Here is an 18,668-nt window from a genome sequence, read left to right on the forward strand (position 1 = left end):
GCAACCCAACTGCCCCACTGCTTCAAGGGAAGAAAGAACTTCTGGCTTACATTGTTGTGGGGAAGGAGGCTGAAGCATTTCTCACAGGCTTTTACGTGGCCAAATTGAGATGGGGTCAGGGTGTTATCACTGGATTAGTGACAATCCAGGCTCCTGTAGCTATCCCAAACCTGTATTGGATGATTCCTCCCCCCACCCCCTGCTCCATATTGGCAGCAGACAGGCCCCCACCAGCCCTTGGCCTGTCCCTATTCACTCCTGGATGAATCCTGCCTTTAACAGCATTACCAGCAATAAAAGTGCCTTAGTAAAAAAAGCCAATTTTGACTCCAGGTTATTGTGTCTATATATCCTGCACTGACACACCAAGGTCTCCCTGGGACCACAATGTCATGGCTGTGGGATAGAAATGAACACTCCTCCATGGGCTGGGTCACTTGGACTCCAGGCCCCTCTGCCTCCCCTTGGGACTACCATGAAACATGCTACGGCCATCACATTTTAAACCACTTTGTGAAGAAAAGGTGTCAGTACCCACCGTTAATAGCACTGCATAGTGGTTAGGATCTGAAAAGCCTTCAGAAGGTTAAAAATGACATCAAAGCCCATCTATTTCCAGCCCCAGCCATGGGGTAGGTGCCCTCAGCACATCAGACCTCCCAGGGCCCCAACAGCCTGGTCTGGGGCACCTCTATGGACAGGACATCCACATCCTCTTTCTGCAGCCTGTATCAGTGCTTCACAACCCAGTGTAATGAATTCTTTCCTAACATCTAACCCAATTTTCCCCTTTTAGTTCTGAGCAGGTGGCGCCCAGATTAGAGGATGCGTCAAAACATTTACAGGAAATCAAGTTACCAGACGCTATTAATAGCTGGGTGATGCCTAATAATAATGGACACATTCCTAATACTCAGGCTCCCACCTCCTTGTCTGAGGCAGAGGTGCTGAGTGCTCCTGAGCCACAAAGCCCCCCAGCAGTGCTTAGCTCGATGGCTTTCATTGTTTATTTTTATGGACCACATACCCTGTAAGCCATCAGAAATGCACCACAGAGCAGGATGAGCAATACAGGGAGGTTTTTAAAAGCATTTGAGATCGTTCTTTCCCCCTAAGAAAAATGATAGTTTTGCAGAGATTAGAAGTAGAGCTTAACTAAGCCTTTTTACTTTTAATGATACAAACAGTTCTGATCTGGGGAGTTCATGGCCCAACTCTTCCCTTCCCCATCTCACCCACAGATCTTGGAGGACAATGATTCCCCTAAAAGGATGATGCCTGTGTCAGTTAAAGGAGAATACATAAAGCGATGTGACTGCATCCCTTAACAGAAGGAAGGGAAAGATTCTATTTCCCTTCTAGTTGAAGACTGGAGATGAGGAGAGTTCCCTTTCCATGCTAGTCCTCATTTCAGTCCCTCTGCTCCTTCCTTCTGCCTACACCCATGCGAGCTCCCTTTGCATCTCCAGCCCTTCCTTGCCTGAGCAGCACAGAACGAGCACATTCATGAGGTCAGGGGACTTCTAGCACCACCCCCAGGAGATGTGCATGGGGAGGCAGAGCCCAGCCATGCCACAACCACAGGCAGGCTCCCCTGGGAGCAGGCTGTCATCGCCGCAGAACGCGGCAGCCTCGCTCCTCACTGTGCTGATGGATTGCAATATCCTAACGGGAATGCATCGCTTTCAGGGCTGTAACCAATATACAAGTCCATTGGCAGCAGATGTTATTAACGATGCCAATACATATTTTCTTATTAATCTTCCATACTAGGCTTGTGTCTATCTGCAAATGATTATCATTCATTTTCCTGACAAATCTATCAAGATCATTTATTACTGTTCGGCAAAGGATCTTCTTTTGTACAAAGATTAATAACATAGCATTTTATCTGGCTGGCTGAGCCAAAGGAAATGAAATTAACAATGAACCCTACAAACATGTCATCACTTTAATTTACCAGAAAATATTTTAAAATGTTATTTAAAAGAATATATGCTACGGTAGGCACAGTTTATTACAAAGGAAAGAAATGAAATGCCATACATACATTTTAGCAGGGCAGAGAGTATGTTAGCAAGCAGGGCGCTGGGTTGTCTTTGGCTCTCTGTGATCATCTTCTGGGCCACAGGGAGCAGGGCGTGCAGGGATCAGTGCCCAGGTGAACCACAGCTGAAGTCATTTCTGTGTTCTGTGGTGCTACCAGGATCTGGAGCTGTGATCCCTAGAGACAGCACTGCCCTCCTGTATTCCTATGGGAGGAAACTTCATCGGGGTAAAACTCACAGAGGTCTGAGAGAGAGGAGGGGACACAAGCAGGTATAGAACACTCTCATAGTCACTACTACAGAAACCAAATGCACCTGTGTTGCTTTTGCATAGCTTTATGTGTATCACAAATCTCAACTTGGAGCCCAGCTTTGGTGCATTTCCCACCACTGTGGGATGTTCCCCAAGTTCCCAGTATTGGGTTGGGGTCTCACAAATATCACAGCTCACGCATCCTTTTTCCACCAGCCAGTACTTCCAGCACTGGCATATTACTCCTCTCCCTTGCTGGGTGGGTGGAAAACAGCTTTAACTAATTTTGGATTACGTAGTCAAGAAGCGTTTCTCCAACACATAATAAAAAGCCAACTTCTTACCTTCAGTGCATTCATCTTATCGCACCAATTACAGGGGCAGAAGCGACGTTTTAAACAGCAGACAAAAGAGAACAACCCTGCTAACCTCGAGCTTTAGCACTTTCAAAATGCTGATGTATTGGCAAGAGGATTTCTCAGCGTGCATTTGTGCATCTCCGGGGAGTAGCACAACCACACGTGTTAAACCTACTGGTTAAACCTGCTGGCATTTAACCAAATGCTTTATCACTACATAACAAAGTCCTCCTGAGTCTTTTTAATTAAAAGGAAAAGTCATCAATATTGTGTAAGTCTAAACATTTTAACACGTGAAAAAAAATATTTGCCATTTCCCAAGTGTGCACCAGCCCCCAAAGCCGCACATTTTTTTCCTCCCTAATGAATTTTGAAACTCCTAGAGCTGGAAAATGATTCTGCCCCTGAATGTACCCCAAACACCAGGCACTCCTCAGAGACTTTTAAAGGTTTAAAGTCATAAAAGTTCAGCACCAGCTACCAGCAGCTCCTCAGTTCCTGACCAAAAATCCCACACCACACCTTCCCTCCCCATCTCCAAGTTTCCAGCTCCTCTGTCTATTCATCTCCATCACAGCGGATGGGAGATGCTATTTCAGCAGGTGCCATCTGGTCAAAGGCTGGCGCTGAGGTAGCGGTGTGCCGCTCAGGCGCAGCCCAAGATGTCAGAAGCAAGAACTGAAATATCACACAGCGCAGTATTACTGATAAGCTGTCCAAGCAAGACCAGATGGCACCACCGTGCCAAGGACAAGGAGTGGAGATATTAAGATGTCAGAGTACGAACCAAGTCAGTGCGAGCTGCTAAGTTTGCACCATTTAAGTGTACAGTTTGCAAAAGAAGCTGTCCAGAAGCTCAGGGCAGAAATGCTCCTGGAAAGGAACAACACCCCAGGAGCCCCAGGATGACCTGCTGCCACATGCAGCACTCAGCTCCTGCTCCATAGGACTATTGCCAGACTGGGCTAGCAGCACTCAGCACTGACTTGGTGGTCACAGGGGCAATTCCTCTGGCTGCTTTCTGGTTTAGACTAAGCAAAAGCAGGTTCTACTTATAGATCTGGGGGGAAGAAACACAACCACTATTTTTAGGAACCCCATCTTTTTTGTTGCTTTCATTCCAAGCAGGAACGTTGTGCAAAAACATTCAGCCCTGACTCCTTCCTGTAAGCTTCCACAAAAGAAGCATTCCATTTAATATGTGAGGCTCATAACCAACTCACGCAGTGCAATAGTTCACATCAGTTTGAAGGAAAAACATTCTGCTGGAAGCACAGGCAAGTAGCAGTGTCAATTTTTCATTAACCTACAGTCACTGTCTCTGTAGACTTCCAGCTCTAAGTAAGATTACTGTTATAATTTCTTCTAGTCCCAGAGGGAAGGAGGAAAAACTTCACAAAACTTTTAAGGTCATTAAAAAAAACAAACAACCCCAAACAAACCACCTTTAAATTGGAGGTAGTTTCAGTTCACTTTTGTATTTCAAAATCAAAGCTTCGGCCTCACATCACAGCAGAAATGTCCGCTGCTTTGTTTCGATGTCTTCCACGAAAGAAGTTCCGGCTCACACACCAGCTGAATGCCAACTAAATAGATTTTCCTGAGGAACAAAGGCAGCTTTTCTGTTTGTTTTAAACATATGTAAATAAGAGTCCCAGGAGCGGAGCTGCCTGTCACTTCTGCCAGGTTTGCTCTCTTGCCACCCCAGCAGCAGCACCAGCCCTCAGCCTCAGACCTCAGCAAAGGGGGAACGGTTTAATACACATCCCTTGTTCTTGCTTAGCGAGTTTCTTCTTTCTCTCCTTTTTGATTCTTAAGCTCTAGTTAAAGAATGGAATTGCAGAACTACTTCAGCCCTCTGTCACAGGCGCTGCAGCGGTGCTGGAAAGCATTTGGCAGATAAGATCAGCATCTGACAATGTATGAGTGCTATCAATAAGCAGTCGGGGCTGTGCTCCCACGTACCGGTGCTGTATTAAAGACTGATGGTACCTGCTGGCTTATGGTAGGCAGGAAAGAAACAGGAATAGATTGGTAAGAAAAATGACATTTAAAAAAATGACAAAAAAACAAAAACCCAAACTGAAAAAAAAAAACAACACAAGGACACCATCAGTCTCAGGATTTCTGTCTTTTCAGTACCTGCCATCTAAACAGGCTGGAGCTATTTCCCACAAAGTCAGGAGACAGCAAGGAGGAGCGCAATCCCTTCACGTACCCATCTGCTATTACTCACATTTGTTTAAATTTAATACTAACAGATCAGTGCAAAATTAAGAGAGCTTACAATGCCTGTCACTGCCAAATGGCTCGCGTTGTATCTTAATCTCCAGCACTCATTCTGGGTGTAACACCAACCAGCACTGAGGGCTGCATCACTTCAAAGGCCGTGCATAAGCCACCATTAAGGAAAATCCCCAAGTACACAAGAAACCTCAATTCTGATTGGCCGCGTTGCCGTAACTTATTGATCATTCAAATCACTCCAGTATTATTCAGTGTTTTCCTCTCCCTGCTTTTTTCATCTCTTGACAAGTTTACAAAGACAAGAATGGAGCAGAGCTTAGCTGCCTTACATGCAATATGCTGCCTACACGGACGCCAGAGAAGCAAAATGAACCCCAGAACATATGGCGCTCTGCTGACAGAGCTCAGAATGCAGTTCTGCATGAGCAACAAGGAACATCTTGAAACGCACAAGACATATGTGTTTTAGGAGGAAGATTGAAGTGTTTCATAATAAAACAGGACAAAGTGAAATACAAGTGCTGTATAAAATTTTAATTAAAAACCGGTTTCACCCCTCAACGTGAGTATACAATATGCTCCACAGATGGATTTCATATTTAAGTATTATCTGAACCAAAAACGTAAATGAGACAAATAAAGCCTTCAAAAATGGCACAGAGGCTAAAATGTATGTAAACAGTAGATGGCTGTGGTGAAAACAAGGCAGACAGGGAAAGCAACCTCTTAGCAAACATTCACTGGTGGAGTGCTCAATGGGACAGTTCATAGTAACAACGCCGTCGGTGCAACATCCAAACAGAAATTAAAGCCAGTGCAAAGATACAAATATACATGCGTTAGAATTCAGCAGTGTGAGTGGTGCTTTTGTTACTGCAACATCTATTTCACAGCTGCTTTGTAGACTGGTATACAAGTGCAAAAAGCATGGAAAGCCTGATTCCCATCTCTGCCCCATCCAATCGCAGCGGTTCCACGCTGTTATACTGATGTTTGACCAAATAAGTTTCATAGGGAGGAGGAAACCCTTACGATCCAAAGGGGACCTTGTTTAGTAACAGCAAACACCTTCCCCTGGGGAGATGAGAAGGCAGCTCGGATCTGCACACCTCACCTGCAGAGAGTTCTCTGTCAGAAGCACTCACCCAGAGCTACATGGAAACAAACACAAAGAAAGAGCACAGTCTCCACATTGATCAAGCAAGGAGAAGGACTGCAGTTCCTCCACGTTGTCATCTGGACAAATTATCACTGCACTGCACTGAAGACAAACACAAGGAACAAATCGCATGTCTTTGGCAAACCAACACTGTTAACAGAAGGTGCTACAGCCGCCGCTTTTTTAGGGTCTTGGTTGGTGATGCTTCAATTCCATGGGCACACAGCAGAAATCAAGAACAACATTTGGGTTTGTGCTTAATATTCCCTATTAGCTGCTTTTGATCGCTTCCCACAACACTAATTTATGGACACTCAGAGGAACTGGGCAAAGACCAGCTCTCCGCTGCTACTGGAGACCACCAACAAAAGCAGACACCATTTCTGTCACTGAAGTAGCTCATTAATATAACCCACAAAATACTGTTCTCTTTTAGATTCAATTGCTTTCACTGCAGATAACAGTGAAGAAGTTCCAACCATTTAAAAGTTCCCTCAAATTTCTTGCCTCCTGAAAATAAAATCTCCTGATACATTGTCAGCACCCTGATAACGATCACTCTGTAACAGCAAAGTAATTAGCTCGGTGGTTGGGTTTTCTATGACTCAGAGACTCCACATCACAAGACCCATACAATTGAGTAACCACTGCTAAAAAGCTAACAGCTTTGCTGCATAGTTCAGTGTTTCAGAAAACACTGTTTTAAGTTTAAAAATCAGGAAGATCATAGTATCATAGTATTGTGCGAGTTGGAAGGGACCTTAGAGATCATCGAGTCCAACTCCCGGGATTCGAGCCCTCTGTGTAGCAGAGCGGCACTTCTACCCCCTGCTCCACAGGGGGGGATTCGAACCCGGGCCCCCTGGTGTTGCAGACGGGAATTCTACCGCTGCGCCACCGGAGGCACACAAGATCAGCACTATTATAGCAGTCTTACCCATAGCACCATACAACCTTTCCCACTGCCAAGTTGAAGAAACCACTGCACCACTTTACTTCCCAGAGAGGGGATGAAAGCAATGTGATAGATGTTAACAGTGCTGGCCAGCATACCTTGAAGCACGAGTATGATGAACCCAGATCATCCAAGAGACATAAACTGCATAAAATGCCCATTGTGGGAAGGTCTGGGGTAAAGATCTGTAATAAAGCATTGTCTTTTTCAATAGTCTTATGAATGTATAAGGTTTCTACCTTGAAAAATTTAAGACTCGCTTAATATCTGGCTGATTAAAACATAATAAATCTGGGAACATTAGAATAAGGCCTTTTTAGTAATCTGGAGATGAGATGGGAATTTTCAGCCTGGCTTCTACAAGAAAATTTCAGAAACGTTCACTTCAGGATCCCAAAGCACTTTGCAGTCATTTAATTAAGCTTCAATAGAGCACAAACTTCCCATTTTACAGCTGAGGTAATAGTGAAAGGGAATTTAGCACAGACTATTTAATACTGAGCAGAGCTAAAACCTGTTATTTTATCCCCAGAAATAGGTTCCCAACCCCAATAGGTAGATTCCTCTCCATTTTGGCAACCTACTAAGTAACAGTAAAGTTCAAACGTGATCTACATTCTAAGTAACAGCCCTCATCTTCAAAGCCTTTTCAGATCTAGCACACAAACACTACCACCCATTTAATTCAATACGGCTGTTCCTTACTCCAACCACCCATCTGCCTCTTGTCCCCAGTGGACCAACGTATGCTTCCCTGCTTCTTGTTGATAACCTTGATAAGGTAGATCATTAATAAGTCAGATATTTTCACATTTGACCCACAACAGGTCAATGACTCAGTCATTTCCAAAGCACTACTCAGCAAAGGATTTGGCATTCAACCCAATGAGTAGACTAAGTATATGCCTAGTGAGCCATCCCAAGGTCCTAAGCTATATCAAGTTCTTTGTAGGAAAGGGAGCATGCTGGAAGTTGACTCTGATTTATTAAAATAAAAGTGATTAAAATATTACACTGATTAGACTGCATAGTGCAAGCAACACTGAATAGTTCAGCAACGCTGAACAACATTTGGTGATAATACACATGGGTTATAATAGCTTGGGGAGGGCAAGAGAAAGAGATAGGCTGTACAAAAAAAAAAACCAGCCACTAATTCTCTCTTAATCTAGCCCATTATTTCTAGATTTCAGTAGACAGCTTTCCTTTAGGAGGTAAAATGATGGAGGTGGAATGATGCCATCCCAATGTCACTAACAGACCACTTTGTGGATGGCAAAAGATAAGGAATGAGCATAGAAAATGCTATTTAAAGCTCCACTCAGGAACCTAGAAATTTGCATTTGATAGAGGGGATTTAAATTGTATTAGAAGGCAAGGTGCACTAAACAATTACAGTTTATTACTATGTTGGTTCACTGCCTGAACCTATACTTATCGCATGCTGCAGTAGCAAAGGAGCAGCAGCGCTCAGTGCACTTGAGCTGTATGCATATTAATTGGAGGGTTAGCCGAGCAAACAGGGAAGGGGCCAAAAGCTTTTAAAAAACAAGTGGCTTGCAGATTTTATGGACAGATAGAGTACTTTGGGTTTTAGGTCACATTTCATAGAAAAGCTTTCCATTAACCAAACTGCATTTCCAGTACAGTGCTTGGAAGAGAACTGTGCAGTATCACAGCATATAAGCTGCAGAATGACTCTGACCCAAGAGAGAAACACATATCCTGCAGCAGCTGATGCAGAAAGACATACACGCCATCTCTCTCTCTGCAGCTGGAGCAGGGCCAGCGACACTCAGAGCCTATCTGCTTCACTTGTTATGCTGCATACAAAGGCCTCGGTGAGAATGTTCATGGCAGTCAGAATTTAGTATACGACACTTTCTATTTCTCCCACCTAGTTTTACCCTGTGATGAAAAAATCAGAAGTTGTCATTTTACCGTACGCTGTGATTCTTCAGTTAGGTCCTCCGGATCTCACAGAAATCTTACCCTGGTTTCTCACATTGGCCTCCAACTTCTCTCATTCCCTGTTTGTGCCTTGAGCCTTGAGTTTCCATGAGCAGCAAGACAGAAACTATTCCTTTCTGGACTAGTCTGCGGTTATGGGACTAATGATGGAATACCAAGTACTGGTAACACAGTACTCCATGGCCACCATGACTTCAGTGGCATGGCTCAGGTAAGCTTTTCTTTTCACATCTACAAAAGATAATAATAATAAAAAAGCATCCTACTCCCTCACAGAGTGCCTCAACAGTTATCTGCAGAGTAAGGCTGAGCAGCTAGTGCCCTTTAAAAGCACTAATGTGTTAAATGGCAGCAAGGACAGGAAGTGATCAGCGTTAATCCACTTCAACTTGCTTAACTGTTACAACGAATAGAAACGTCTGTATGGAAGATGCTTCCTCTGAGAGTCCCCTTCCTTGAAGCAGAAGCACACAGCCTTTCAGCAGGCTCTACCACCAGCATAATTGCTCACCAACTGCTTTCTCAAATCAATTATGTTGTCTCAGCATTAAAGGATGGAAGGCAGAGTAGACCAACTTTTTTGTTTACCTAGGCATGCTGTCAGGTAACAGTCATATGTTCTGCCATCTGTACTGCAAGCTTTATCTTTTATCCAATCATAACAGGTAAAATGGCATCGGTATAACTGAACCTGTTCACTTAGGGAAGGAGCCAGAATATGCATGCGTTTCCCCCCTCCCCATTCTAAAAGGAAGCAGGAGATGGACACTCTTGCCCTTTTAAAGCATTCGGCTTTTCAATAGATGGGCAACTTGCCCTGGCTTGCTAATGTGGGATCTGTTCAGTGCAAGGCTGAAAAGGTTCCATCCCTCGGGATAGCACTGAACTGCTGATGAACATTTGGTGGCCTTTAGCAGAAAGAATGCGATTTCTGCCAACAGGATCCCAGCAGGCTGGGAAGGCCGGGCTCCAAATTAGGTGGGATTGTGATACAGGCACTTCAAGAAGGCCTGTACTGGATATATGAGCTTGATGACTATCTTGCTCCAGTCTTCCCCACTCCTCTCCCATTTGTATTTTTAAAAACTACAACTGTATTTGCACATGTTATGACTACATTCAAGAAAACATGGAAACTTTGGAACACGCAGGGCACATAAAGAAAGCTTTTCTTCTAATACAAAGACTGCTGATCTGGGTAGATTTCTTTTAAAATTTGACATTATTTGACAATTTATGACTAAAGGTGCTTGAAATCTCTTTGGAGTCTTCTTTCTGCCTTACTCAAAAACAAATAACCCAAAGCCAGTTTTCTAGAAAAACAATCCAAATTCCCTCTTTCCCAGAGCAGACCATTTTATATCAACACTCACACTTTGCCCTCCCCTTTAGATTCCCTCTCTGAACACTACGACTTACTGCTCCTTATGTTACTACATTGATTTAATTATTTAAATAATAATTGACTGCAGCTGAAACCTGACCTTTGTCAGGCAGGAACGTCCAGCAGACACACTAGTCTTTAAAATGGCTATCTTCTCAGAGTCTCAAAGGAGGAACATTCTCAGCTATGGCGAGGCTTAGGGTTTTTTTTTGCTGTAATTTGTTAGGTTTTCATAAAATTTGGAGCAGTGGTGTTGGGGTGGTAAGGGTGCTGCTAATAGTATTCATTTGGCAACCCAGACCAAAACTCCACTTATCCAAAATCCCACCCAGCCATAATTACATCTTAGATAGAAATAGAGTACAAATATTTGCTACGTAAAAAAAGTTTCGGTAAGAAATAACACCATGTACTGTGCATTTCCAGCTGAAGTGCTATCAGGAGTATGCTTTTTGGTCTGAAATAGTGCCAGAAGCTTTTCGGTACATGTCTCTATATATTTTCCCAAGACTGTCTTCAAAGATTGCTCTGCGAGGCTTCCCTTTGTATACAGCTGCACGGTTAGACCAGAATTCACCGTTATCCAAGTGAACAGTGATGTTCTGCTGCACTGGTGAACTGTCAACAGAAAAAAAAAAAGATAAGAAATGATCAAATCGAGATAAATGAGAAGAACCAGAAGTACAAAGCCAGCAGAAATCCAAGCGTAAAGCTGCTAACCACAGATTACCTTCCAGCAAGAGAAACAAAATCTGCACTGCAGCTACTCTTCAGAAATGGGAGCCCACCCTGCACTATTCATTTACACAGTCTCCCCTACCTGACCATGTGCATTTGATAATACCTCCCAAACAGAAGGAATTAATTCTCAGAGAGCAAGCAGTCATTTTGCTGTATTTTGATAGGCAGTGTGACTAGGCACCGAGCCCATGCAAGAGCAACACAGTTGGATTTCTGTGTCCTTTGAAGGTCAAAATGTAACCACAAGCAGCTATTTTCAATATGAAGACAATCTATCAGGGGTATATTAAATTACTTCGGTTGCAGCAGTAAAGTGCTCTATCGGAAGCATCTTGGATTAAGTATTCTACAAAACACATTATGACATAATGGCAATCAAGCACTCCTTCCCCACCCCGTCTTCTGTGCCACCATTTCAATACCAAACACAGCCTGTTTACTTTAAGAAATTATTTCCCTTATCTATGGAAAAAAATATACATATATTCTCTGAAAATCATTAGAAAACACAGACAAATCCGTGTGTATATCTAAACTTCATGATTGTGTGCCTTCTCTTGAGACTCTCACAGCAAGGATCGTATTATACAATGAAGAGAGCCATTTTCCCTATAATAAAGCATGAAACAAGTAGAAGAAAAATCATCAGCAGAAAAATAACTACTGAGGTGACATTTGTCACACCTGCTCCAATATTCAGGCACTTATGACACTTAAAAATTAGGACTGAGTTTATCTTCAGCCTTTCAGTAAGGTTCTCAGTCTGGGAAAAGAAATGGGGAAAGTGAAGCTTGTGGTGACCATCTTTCACTTGGGAAATAGCTTACATTTCACAGGGAAGTTTCAGACTGTGCTATGTACATATGATTTGTTGATCTACTACGGTCAAGCCAATCCTCAAAACTTTGTATTCAAGTTTGTACCAGTAAGCATATATGAAAGAACTGGAAGAGTGCTTGTATCACAGGACTCACAAATACTTGTAGTTTGCTGTGTTAAATCATAAGGTTTTCAATTTAAAAAAGAAAAACGTGAGCCAAGAAGAGAAAGATCAGTAGTATGAGTTTTTTTAAACTCACATATCTAAGCTTCAATTCACCCATAGAAAACAAAAGTAGTATTATGCTGATATCAACCCATGCCTCATTTAAAAAGATTTCTAGAGGCTGCAATATTAAAGGAGGAGAAAAGGTCAGCTTCCCACTTTTACAGATAAAGCCTGAATGTTTTAAGTCAGCCAACAGCACGAGGAAAATTTAAACCCACTCATCATCCTGGAGAGGGTGATCTGCTCTCTACTGTTTGGAAGCAATGAAACTAACCTACCAAACGGTAAAATCAATAGAGAAGTTATATTGACCCACGTTAAATGTAGACAAGTCAATGCTCTGGGCACCACTGAACTTTTACTCCCTCCTTTCCTCAGTCTGGGTCACTTCAGTTCTGACAGAATTCCCAGTCCAACAAATAAGGATGGAACTTGCAAATATGCAATAAACAGCTCTGGCATTATTTTCCTTGGAGCCCATCTCCTGTAGTCAGCTTTGTACTTTCATTTTCATCTGCTGAAAGCTTAATCTACAGAGAGACACTCAGAATCCAACCAATTTAATTGCACTAAAAGAAGGCATCTAAGAACAGCAACTTCCACAAACTCCTTATTCTGCTTCTGACAAAGAATTGAAAGTGTGCATGTTTCAGCTTTGTTTTAGTCCTTGCACATCAGATGCCTAGAACTGGTGTGGACACAGAGGCAACGTAGAGAAGGGTCCCTCCTCTGTCTTGACTGGAAACGAACCGACAACCTGAGCTAAACAATCTGGGAATTACACTCACAAATCATATTAACAGCAGGATTTCTGCACGCAACTCCCTGCTCTGAAATACCTGTCAGATGCTTTTGTTCCGTCATACATCTCCTTTAAGAGTCCCAGAAGTTCTTTTCTGAGTGAATCATATACTAAATATTTCACAAAACATGGACCTCTTCCTTACTCCCAGCGGTTCTGAATCACCTGCTTTACTGCCAACATTTGGTTGACAGAACCATGTCCTTCTGTGAACTCTGCCTCTGTCCTTGTATCCTGTTTATAAGCACTGTGGTGAATGCTCAGCAATCAGACTGTCCTCGAGTCCATTTATGTCTTGCCCTTCAGTGAATGGGATTAGTGCTGCTGGCCTCTAAACCCAAGGAATGGTCTTTTCCCAAGCTGAGTGCCACATTTCATAACCCATCACTTCTTGATTCTCTAGTATTAGGATTTGTTTCTTCTTCTGTTTCACCGTCTGCAGTCTCAGCACCAAACTCAAACTCCCAAAGCTGCCTCAGAACAAAAACCTGCACTTTCTCTCTCAGAAACACATCCTACACAATTTAATTGCAGCATCTCTCTGCACAGAGGATAAGGAGGCAAAAAGGCTATACGCAGAGTACAGGAGCGAGCTCAATACAGAAATGCTAACAACTTCTGCAGCAACTCCACATCCATGTGAAAATCCAACACTAACTAGATCCCTTGCATGAAAGAAGCTGTGAATTACAGGAATTAATAGAAGCCAACAAGTAAACGAACTTTTGATAACATACTAATCACAAGTCAAAGTTCACTACTATCTGCAGTGTGAACTAACCCTCCTTTTCACAGAATACAGAGATGATTTTGATGGCCTACGTTGAAAGACTTGCACTACATTTAATTAGCAAAGTAAAATCTCTTTTTTTCCCCCCCAGGTGTCAAGCTTCCTCAAATTCAGCACCACAGTTCTAGGGGTTCTGTCATAAAGAAAAACAGAAAGCATACAACCCTAAAAATGCTCTGCATTCCATCATACCTTTTCTTCAGCAAATACACAGACTGTTCTACAAAATACTGTGCATGTACATAGAGATTAACAGTACTGAGAACTTATACTACAGAAGTGGACAACAGAAATCCAGTCAATTGGTGCCTTTTAAATAACATTTTCAAAAGAAAACCTTATTATAAATGTGAGGGCAACACATAATGATTAACCTATAGAAGCAAGGTGTTCAGAATGTCTTCTGAAATATGACATACTGGATCACTAGCCCATGTTCTACATATTTGCACCTTTTGTTTTTTAAGATGCTCCTCTTTTCCAAGCACGTGCTTTGAAAAAACAAATAAATTATTCACAAGTCTTATTAGTAAATAAAGCTTAAGATTACTTTTGCACTCCTGTAACCTTAAAAATAGCTGTTCGGTTATTTTTTCTTAGTTATTTACTCTCCTGCTGATAAAAATCCAACAGCTTCGACTCATGGATCATTTTTATGACCGAGTTCAGTAACAAAACCCAGAATTTAATGAAGATTATATTAACTCAAAGCCAAACAGAATGAATGGTATTAATGATAGCTAACTGTATTTTCTTTTTAGGCAAAAAACCTTGGTAAATCTATAGTAACACAGCTCAAAATAGGATTTTAGTATTTAAGGGGCAATGTTATGACAGTTCCTTCTTGGTCAGAGAAAAAACCCATACCTGCTCCGCAGATCACTTAAGGGTAAGTGTGCTTTACGTGAAGATTCTCTTGTTTTAGTCAAGTTTCCTTTTGATGAGTTACTTTCATCCTGTAAAAAAACAACCCAGAAATCAAATTCTCATTACCTTGGTTTCTGATTACAATGATCTCATTTCAAAAATACTTTCTTTCCACTTAGAAAACTATTAAAGTGCTTACATTTCTTGGGGGGAAAAAGGGACAAAGTGTAATGAGCCAAACGCTATTTATGAACACTTTTAATTAAGTTCAGCACAACTCCACGAATAATTTTCAGGTAATAAACTGGAAAGTATTTCTAGACATTGTAGATCTAAAGAGCCATGCAGACAGCATTAGCTTCAATAACCCCCAAACATGCGGGTTAAATGCTATGAAACCTACTGCTAACTGCTTTACTTTTGTTTCTTCTAAAAGATGGGAGACAGAACCAAAAATTTCCTGCTAACAGCTTTTCCACTAAGCTACCATCATTCATGTCATACATTTTAACAGAGAGAAGTATTCTGCACGTCTGTACATTTCCCATTGCAGACACAGGGCAGAGAACATGCTTAAGTGACTTTTTAAAAATGCCTCTAGTACACGCAAGGATCCTTGAGCAGATCTCTTAGGAGTTGCTAGAAAGCAATCTTACCTTCCAAATGGTATCTAGACTTAAATAATCCCTTATTTACCCTCTCAGGTATGTATGAGAGGGAATATCTCATTTGAAACAAGCCAGCTGCCCACCTGAGGTAGGATGGTAGAAATTCCATCCAAACAAATACAACCCTATTCACTCTGCTCTGAAAGACAAGGATTCTATAGAAGAAAAGGCATTCAGCAATGGTTGTAGCAAAAGTTAATTGATGCAAAGATTAGTAAACAAAATTACCTTTCACACTACATCAGAAATAACTGGAAAACAGGATTGGGAAACTAGAATAATCAAATTTGTTGGTATCACAAGCCTGGGAGACAAGATGATAAATACAGTAGTAACAAAAAAATGCAGATGTAGTTGAATGGCAGAACTGCAGATGTGGAAAAATCTAACACAATCTAATAAGCATGTTTGTAAACAGGAAAACTCTTCCTTCAGCAGGCACAGGCTACACAGTACTGAGAAATTGGGGTACAGCAGTAAATAAAACTCTTCAGCATTTGCCAGAAGCAAATTGTGTTCTGGAAAGCCAAAAATATATATATATATTTGGAAATATGATGATACTGTCAGAATGTCACAGTGGAAAGCTACAGCGGACACCCTAAGGAACCCGCAGCAGAGCTCCAGTCACACTATATTACAGAGCACTATGGAAACAATTTTGGAAAACACAGATGGATGCTTCTGAGAATGGTTGTTTAGCATTATGTTCTTAGGAATAAAACAGAATAAGAGATATATATATTTTCTAATCTTTCAAAGTTTGGAAGAGCACACAAAGTGTGGAGGCAGAAATCCACTCAGCCCATTGCAAGTACACAGAACCACCAAGGTTGGCAAAGGCCTCTAATGATCATCCAGTCCAAGCACCCACCTACCACCATTATTTCCCATTAAATCATGTCCCTCAGTACAACCATCAAAACATTTCTCTATACTTCCTTTGCTAAACTCTCACTTTCAAGATGACCCATTTACCTCATTCATCCACTGTATAACAGTGCAGACTAGATTTCTGGCAGTTCACAAAATCATCATTTTCAGATATGAACTGAGGAAGGCACAGCACAAACTGGATCAAACAATCTTAGCTTGCATGAGAAAAAACCTTTTTCATGGTTGAAAATGAAAAGCACATCAACTAAACTGAAAATAAAGATTGAGCAGAAATGGGAAAATAATCAGATTAAGACAGCACACAGGCAACACAAGTAGCTGCCCACAATGGCTACAGCTGGGGAAATAAACAAGTACATAAATCAAGACTTCAGAGCCCAGGCAGATGTTCTTCAGTACATCAAGCAGCAGCAGATTAAGACAACAACCTTGTTTTTTTTTGCTCCAGCCTCTGCCAAGAGTTTATGGTAGTTGTTGCACCTCAGATAGAGCTCAACTGTTGGTGCACTACTGGTACACCTACCTTTTCTGCATTGAAACATGAGTTGGGGAGACCAAGGCTCTCCCACTCTATCATGCTTCCCATAGACACAGTAAACTCTGGCAGAGGGGCGAGGGGACAACAGCAGCCTAAAACAGATTTCTGTCAACACTCCTTTTTCTAAGAAAGCTGAAGCAAAAAAGATCTTCCTCCAATTCAAGAGGTTCATCTTTGAATCAATCAATAACATCAGTGTGGTAGATTGTCAGACCAAAAAAACATTCACCAGAGCTCCTTATCTCTATCTTACCTACTCTCACCCTTATATCCTTTTACTTCCCTTTACCTCATTCCACACTTAAGACCCTTAAGTTCTCTGCAGATGATCAGTCTTTTACAAATGCTTTGCTGAGGGAGATCCTGTGCCATGAGTGGGTTTCTCAAAATTGCAGTGGCAAAAAAACAAATGACTAAAATCAGACTTCCAAATTCCATCAGACTCGAGGACAAAATATTCTGATCCCAGGCTTAATATCATTAGATTTCATTTAGAGCCAAGTAATTAAAGGGAGGAAAAAAAATACACACAACTTGAGAATAATATTAGCTCTACATACAGCTGGACACCAGCAGCTTCTTATGTGCAGATCCCCATGTTAAGCCATGGTGCTCTGTAATAGATCTCTCACATATATTTTGCTTACATTGAAAGCAGAGGAATCAGATAGAAAGAAAATGTAATTGTCCTCTATACCCTTATATGAGGTTGCCACTTGTCCATAAAAGCTTCCCATAAGGAGGCTACTGAAACCAGTGAGAAAGAGTTCAGCTTAAATTAACATTTCTAGTATCAAGTGTGCCTCAAAAGACAGCATCATAATAAATTCAGGAGTGTAAGCACAATTGTCTTCCTCAGTCATCTCAGAAAGAAGAAAGGACTTAATGTGCAAACTTACAAACACCAGGCGCTGTCTAGCACTGTGTGTTCTTAGAATATTTTTCACTCTTTTATGGATCTCATCTCCATTTGCTGGTGAAGGCCAACCAGAGTTAAATCTGCAGGAGGAAGTAAAACAACACAAAAAAGAAGAAATATTTACGAGTTGAAAAGCGCTAACATGCTTTTCCCTTCGGTTTTCATTTTATTTTCTGAAAAAATCTCAAAGCATGCATAGCATCCTTCTATTTGGAACATACACAACGTTTAAATTTGAGTTTTTTGGTGTTTTTTTTACTCTGAAGTACAAGAAAATAAACATTTTGAAGCACTGCATAAACAACGCTCATCTACGATACCAGCATAAGATACAAAGCACAGAAAACAATGATTTTGTGACAAGTAGTATTTCTGCAATGTCTGCTTGTCCCTACAAGAAGAGCAAAGCCATACAGTCGGGCAATTCCCAGTGATCAGGTTTCATTTTTTCTCCTTTTTTAAAGCAACCATTATGCACATGAAATTCTTTCCATTGGAATAAATCAGCAGAAAGATAACCTCAATGCAAATAGGAAAGTTCAAAAACTATAAATTCTGATTTCATATGATGGAACTGCATCTCTTAACCTGCCTTTTTTTTTTTTGCTTAATCAAAAATAAAAACAGGTTGCTTGATATGGGCCACTTAAAGCCCACAGTCACTTTTGGATCTTCTTCTGTGCTTTGCAGAACTGTTTTTCCCTCCCAGTTTATTCAAGAAAAAAAATGGTTCTCATCCTCCTCAGCAAGTTCAGAAGCTGGCAGAAATCTCACAACAGTTATTCTCACACCATTAGAGGACACAATCAAGATTTTAAGAATAGGATCATTTACACACCAACCTCCGGACTGCAGAATGCTCCAACATGTATTATTAAAACCAACCAACAAACAAATGAGAAAACACCAAGAATGAATTCACTGGGAAAAAAGGAGTTAGGAAACTGTGCAAGAGAAATGTCATCAGAGCAAACAGAAACAAGGTGCTGAATCAGGACTGTTCATCTTCATTTCAATGTTTC

At 41.4% G+C, this 18,668-nt stretch overlaps 1 protein-coding gene across 1 annotated transcript in view; it reads right to left on the reverse strand.

Annotated features, from left to right (window-relative positions):
* Window positions 1–1,678: 1,678 nt before the first annotated feature.
* The window catches only part of SPATA6 (spermatogenesis associated 6), a 43,625-nt gene continuing 26,635 nt past the window's right edge, over window positions 1,679–18,668 (reverse strand). Inside the window, exons 11-13 of the mRNA XM_072342755.1 lie at window positions 17,627–17,726; window positions 14,625–14,713; window positions 1,679–10,994 (exon numbers count right to left, since the gene is read on the reverse strand). Of these exons, the coding sequence (XP_072198856.1) occupies window positions 10,814–10,994; window positions 14,625–14,713; window positions 17,627–17,726 (370 nt within the window). The 3' untranslated portion in view covers window positions 1,679–10,813. The remainder of the gene's footprint in view (window positions 10,995–14,624; window positions 14,714–17,626; window positions 17,727–18,668) is intronic.

This window comes from Excalfactoria chinensis, chromosome 8 (assembly GCF_039878825.1).
Source record: "Excalfactoria chinensis isolate bCotChi1 chromosome 8, bCotChi1.hap2, whole genome shotgun sequence".
Lineage (NCBI taxonomy): Eukaryota > Metazoa > Chordata > Aves > Galliformes > Phasianidae > Excalfactoria > Excalfactoria chinensis.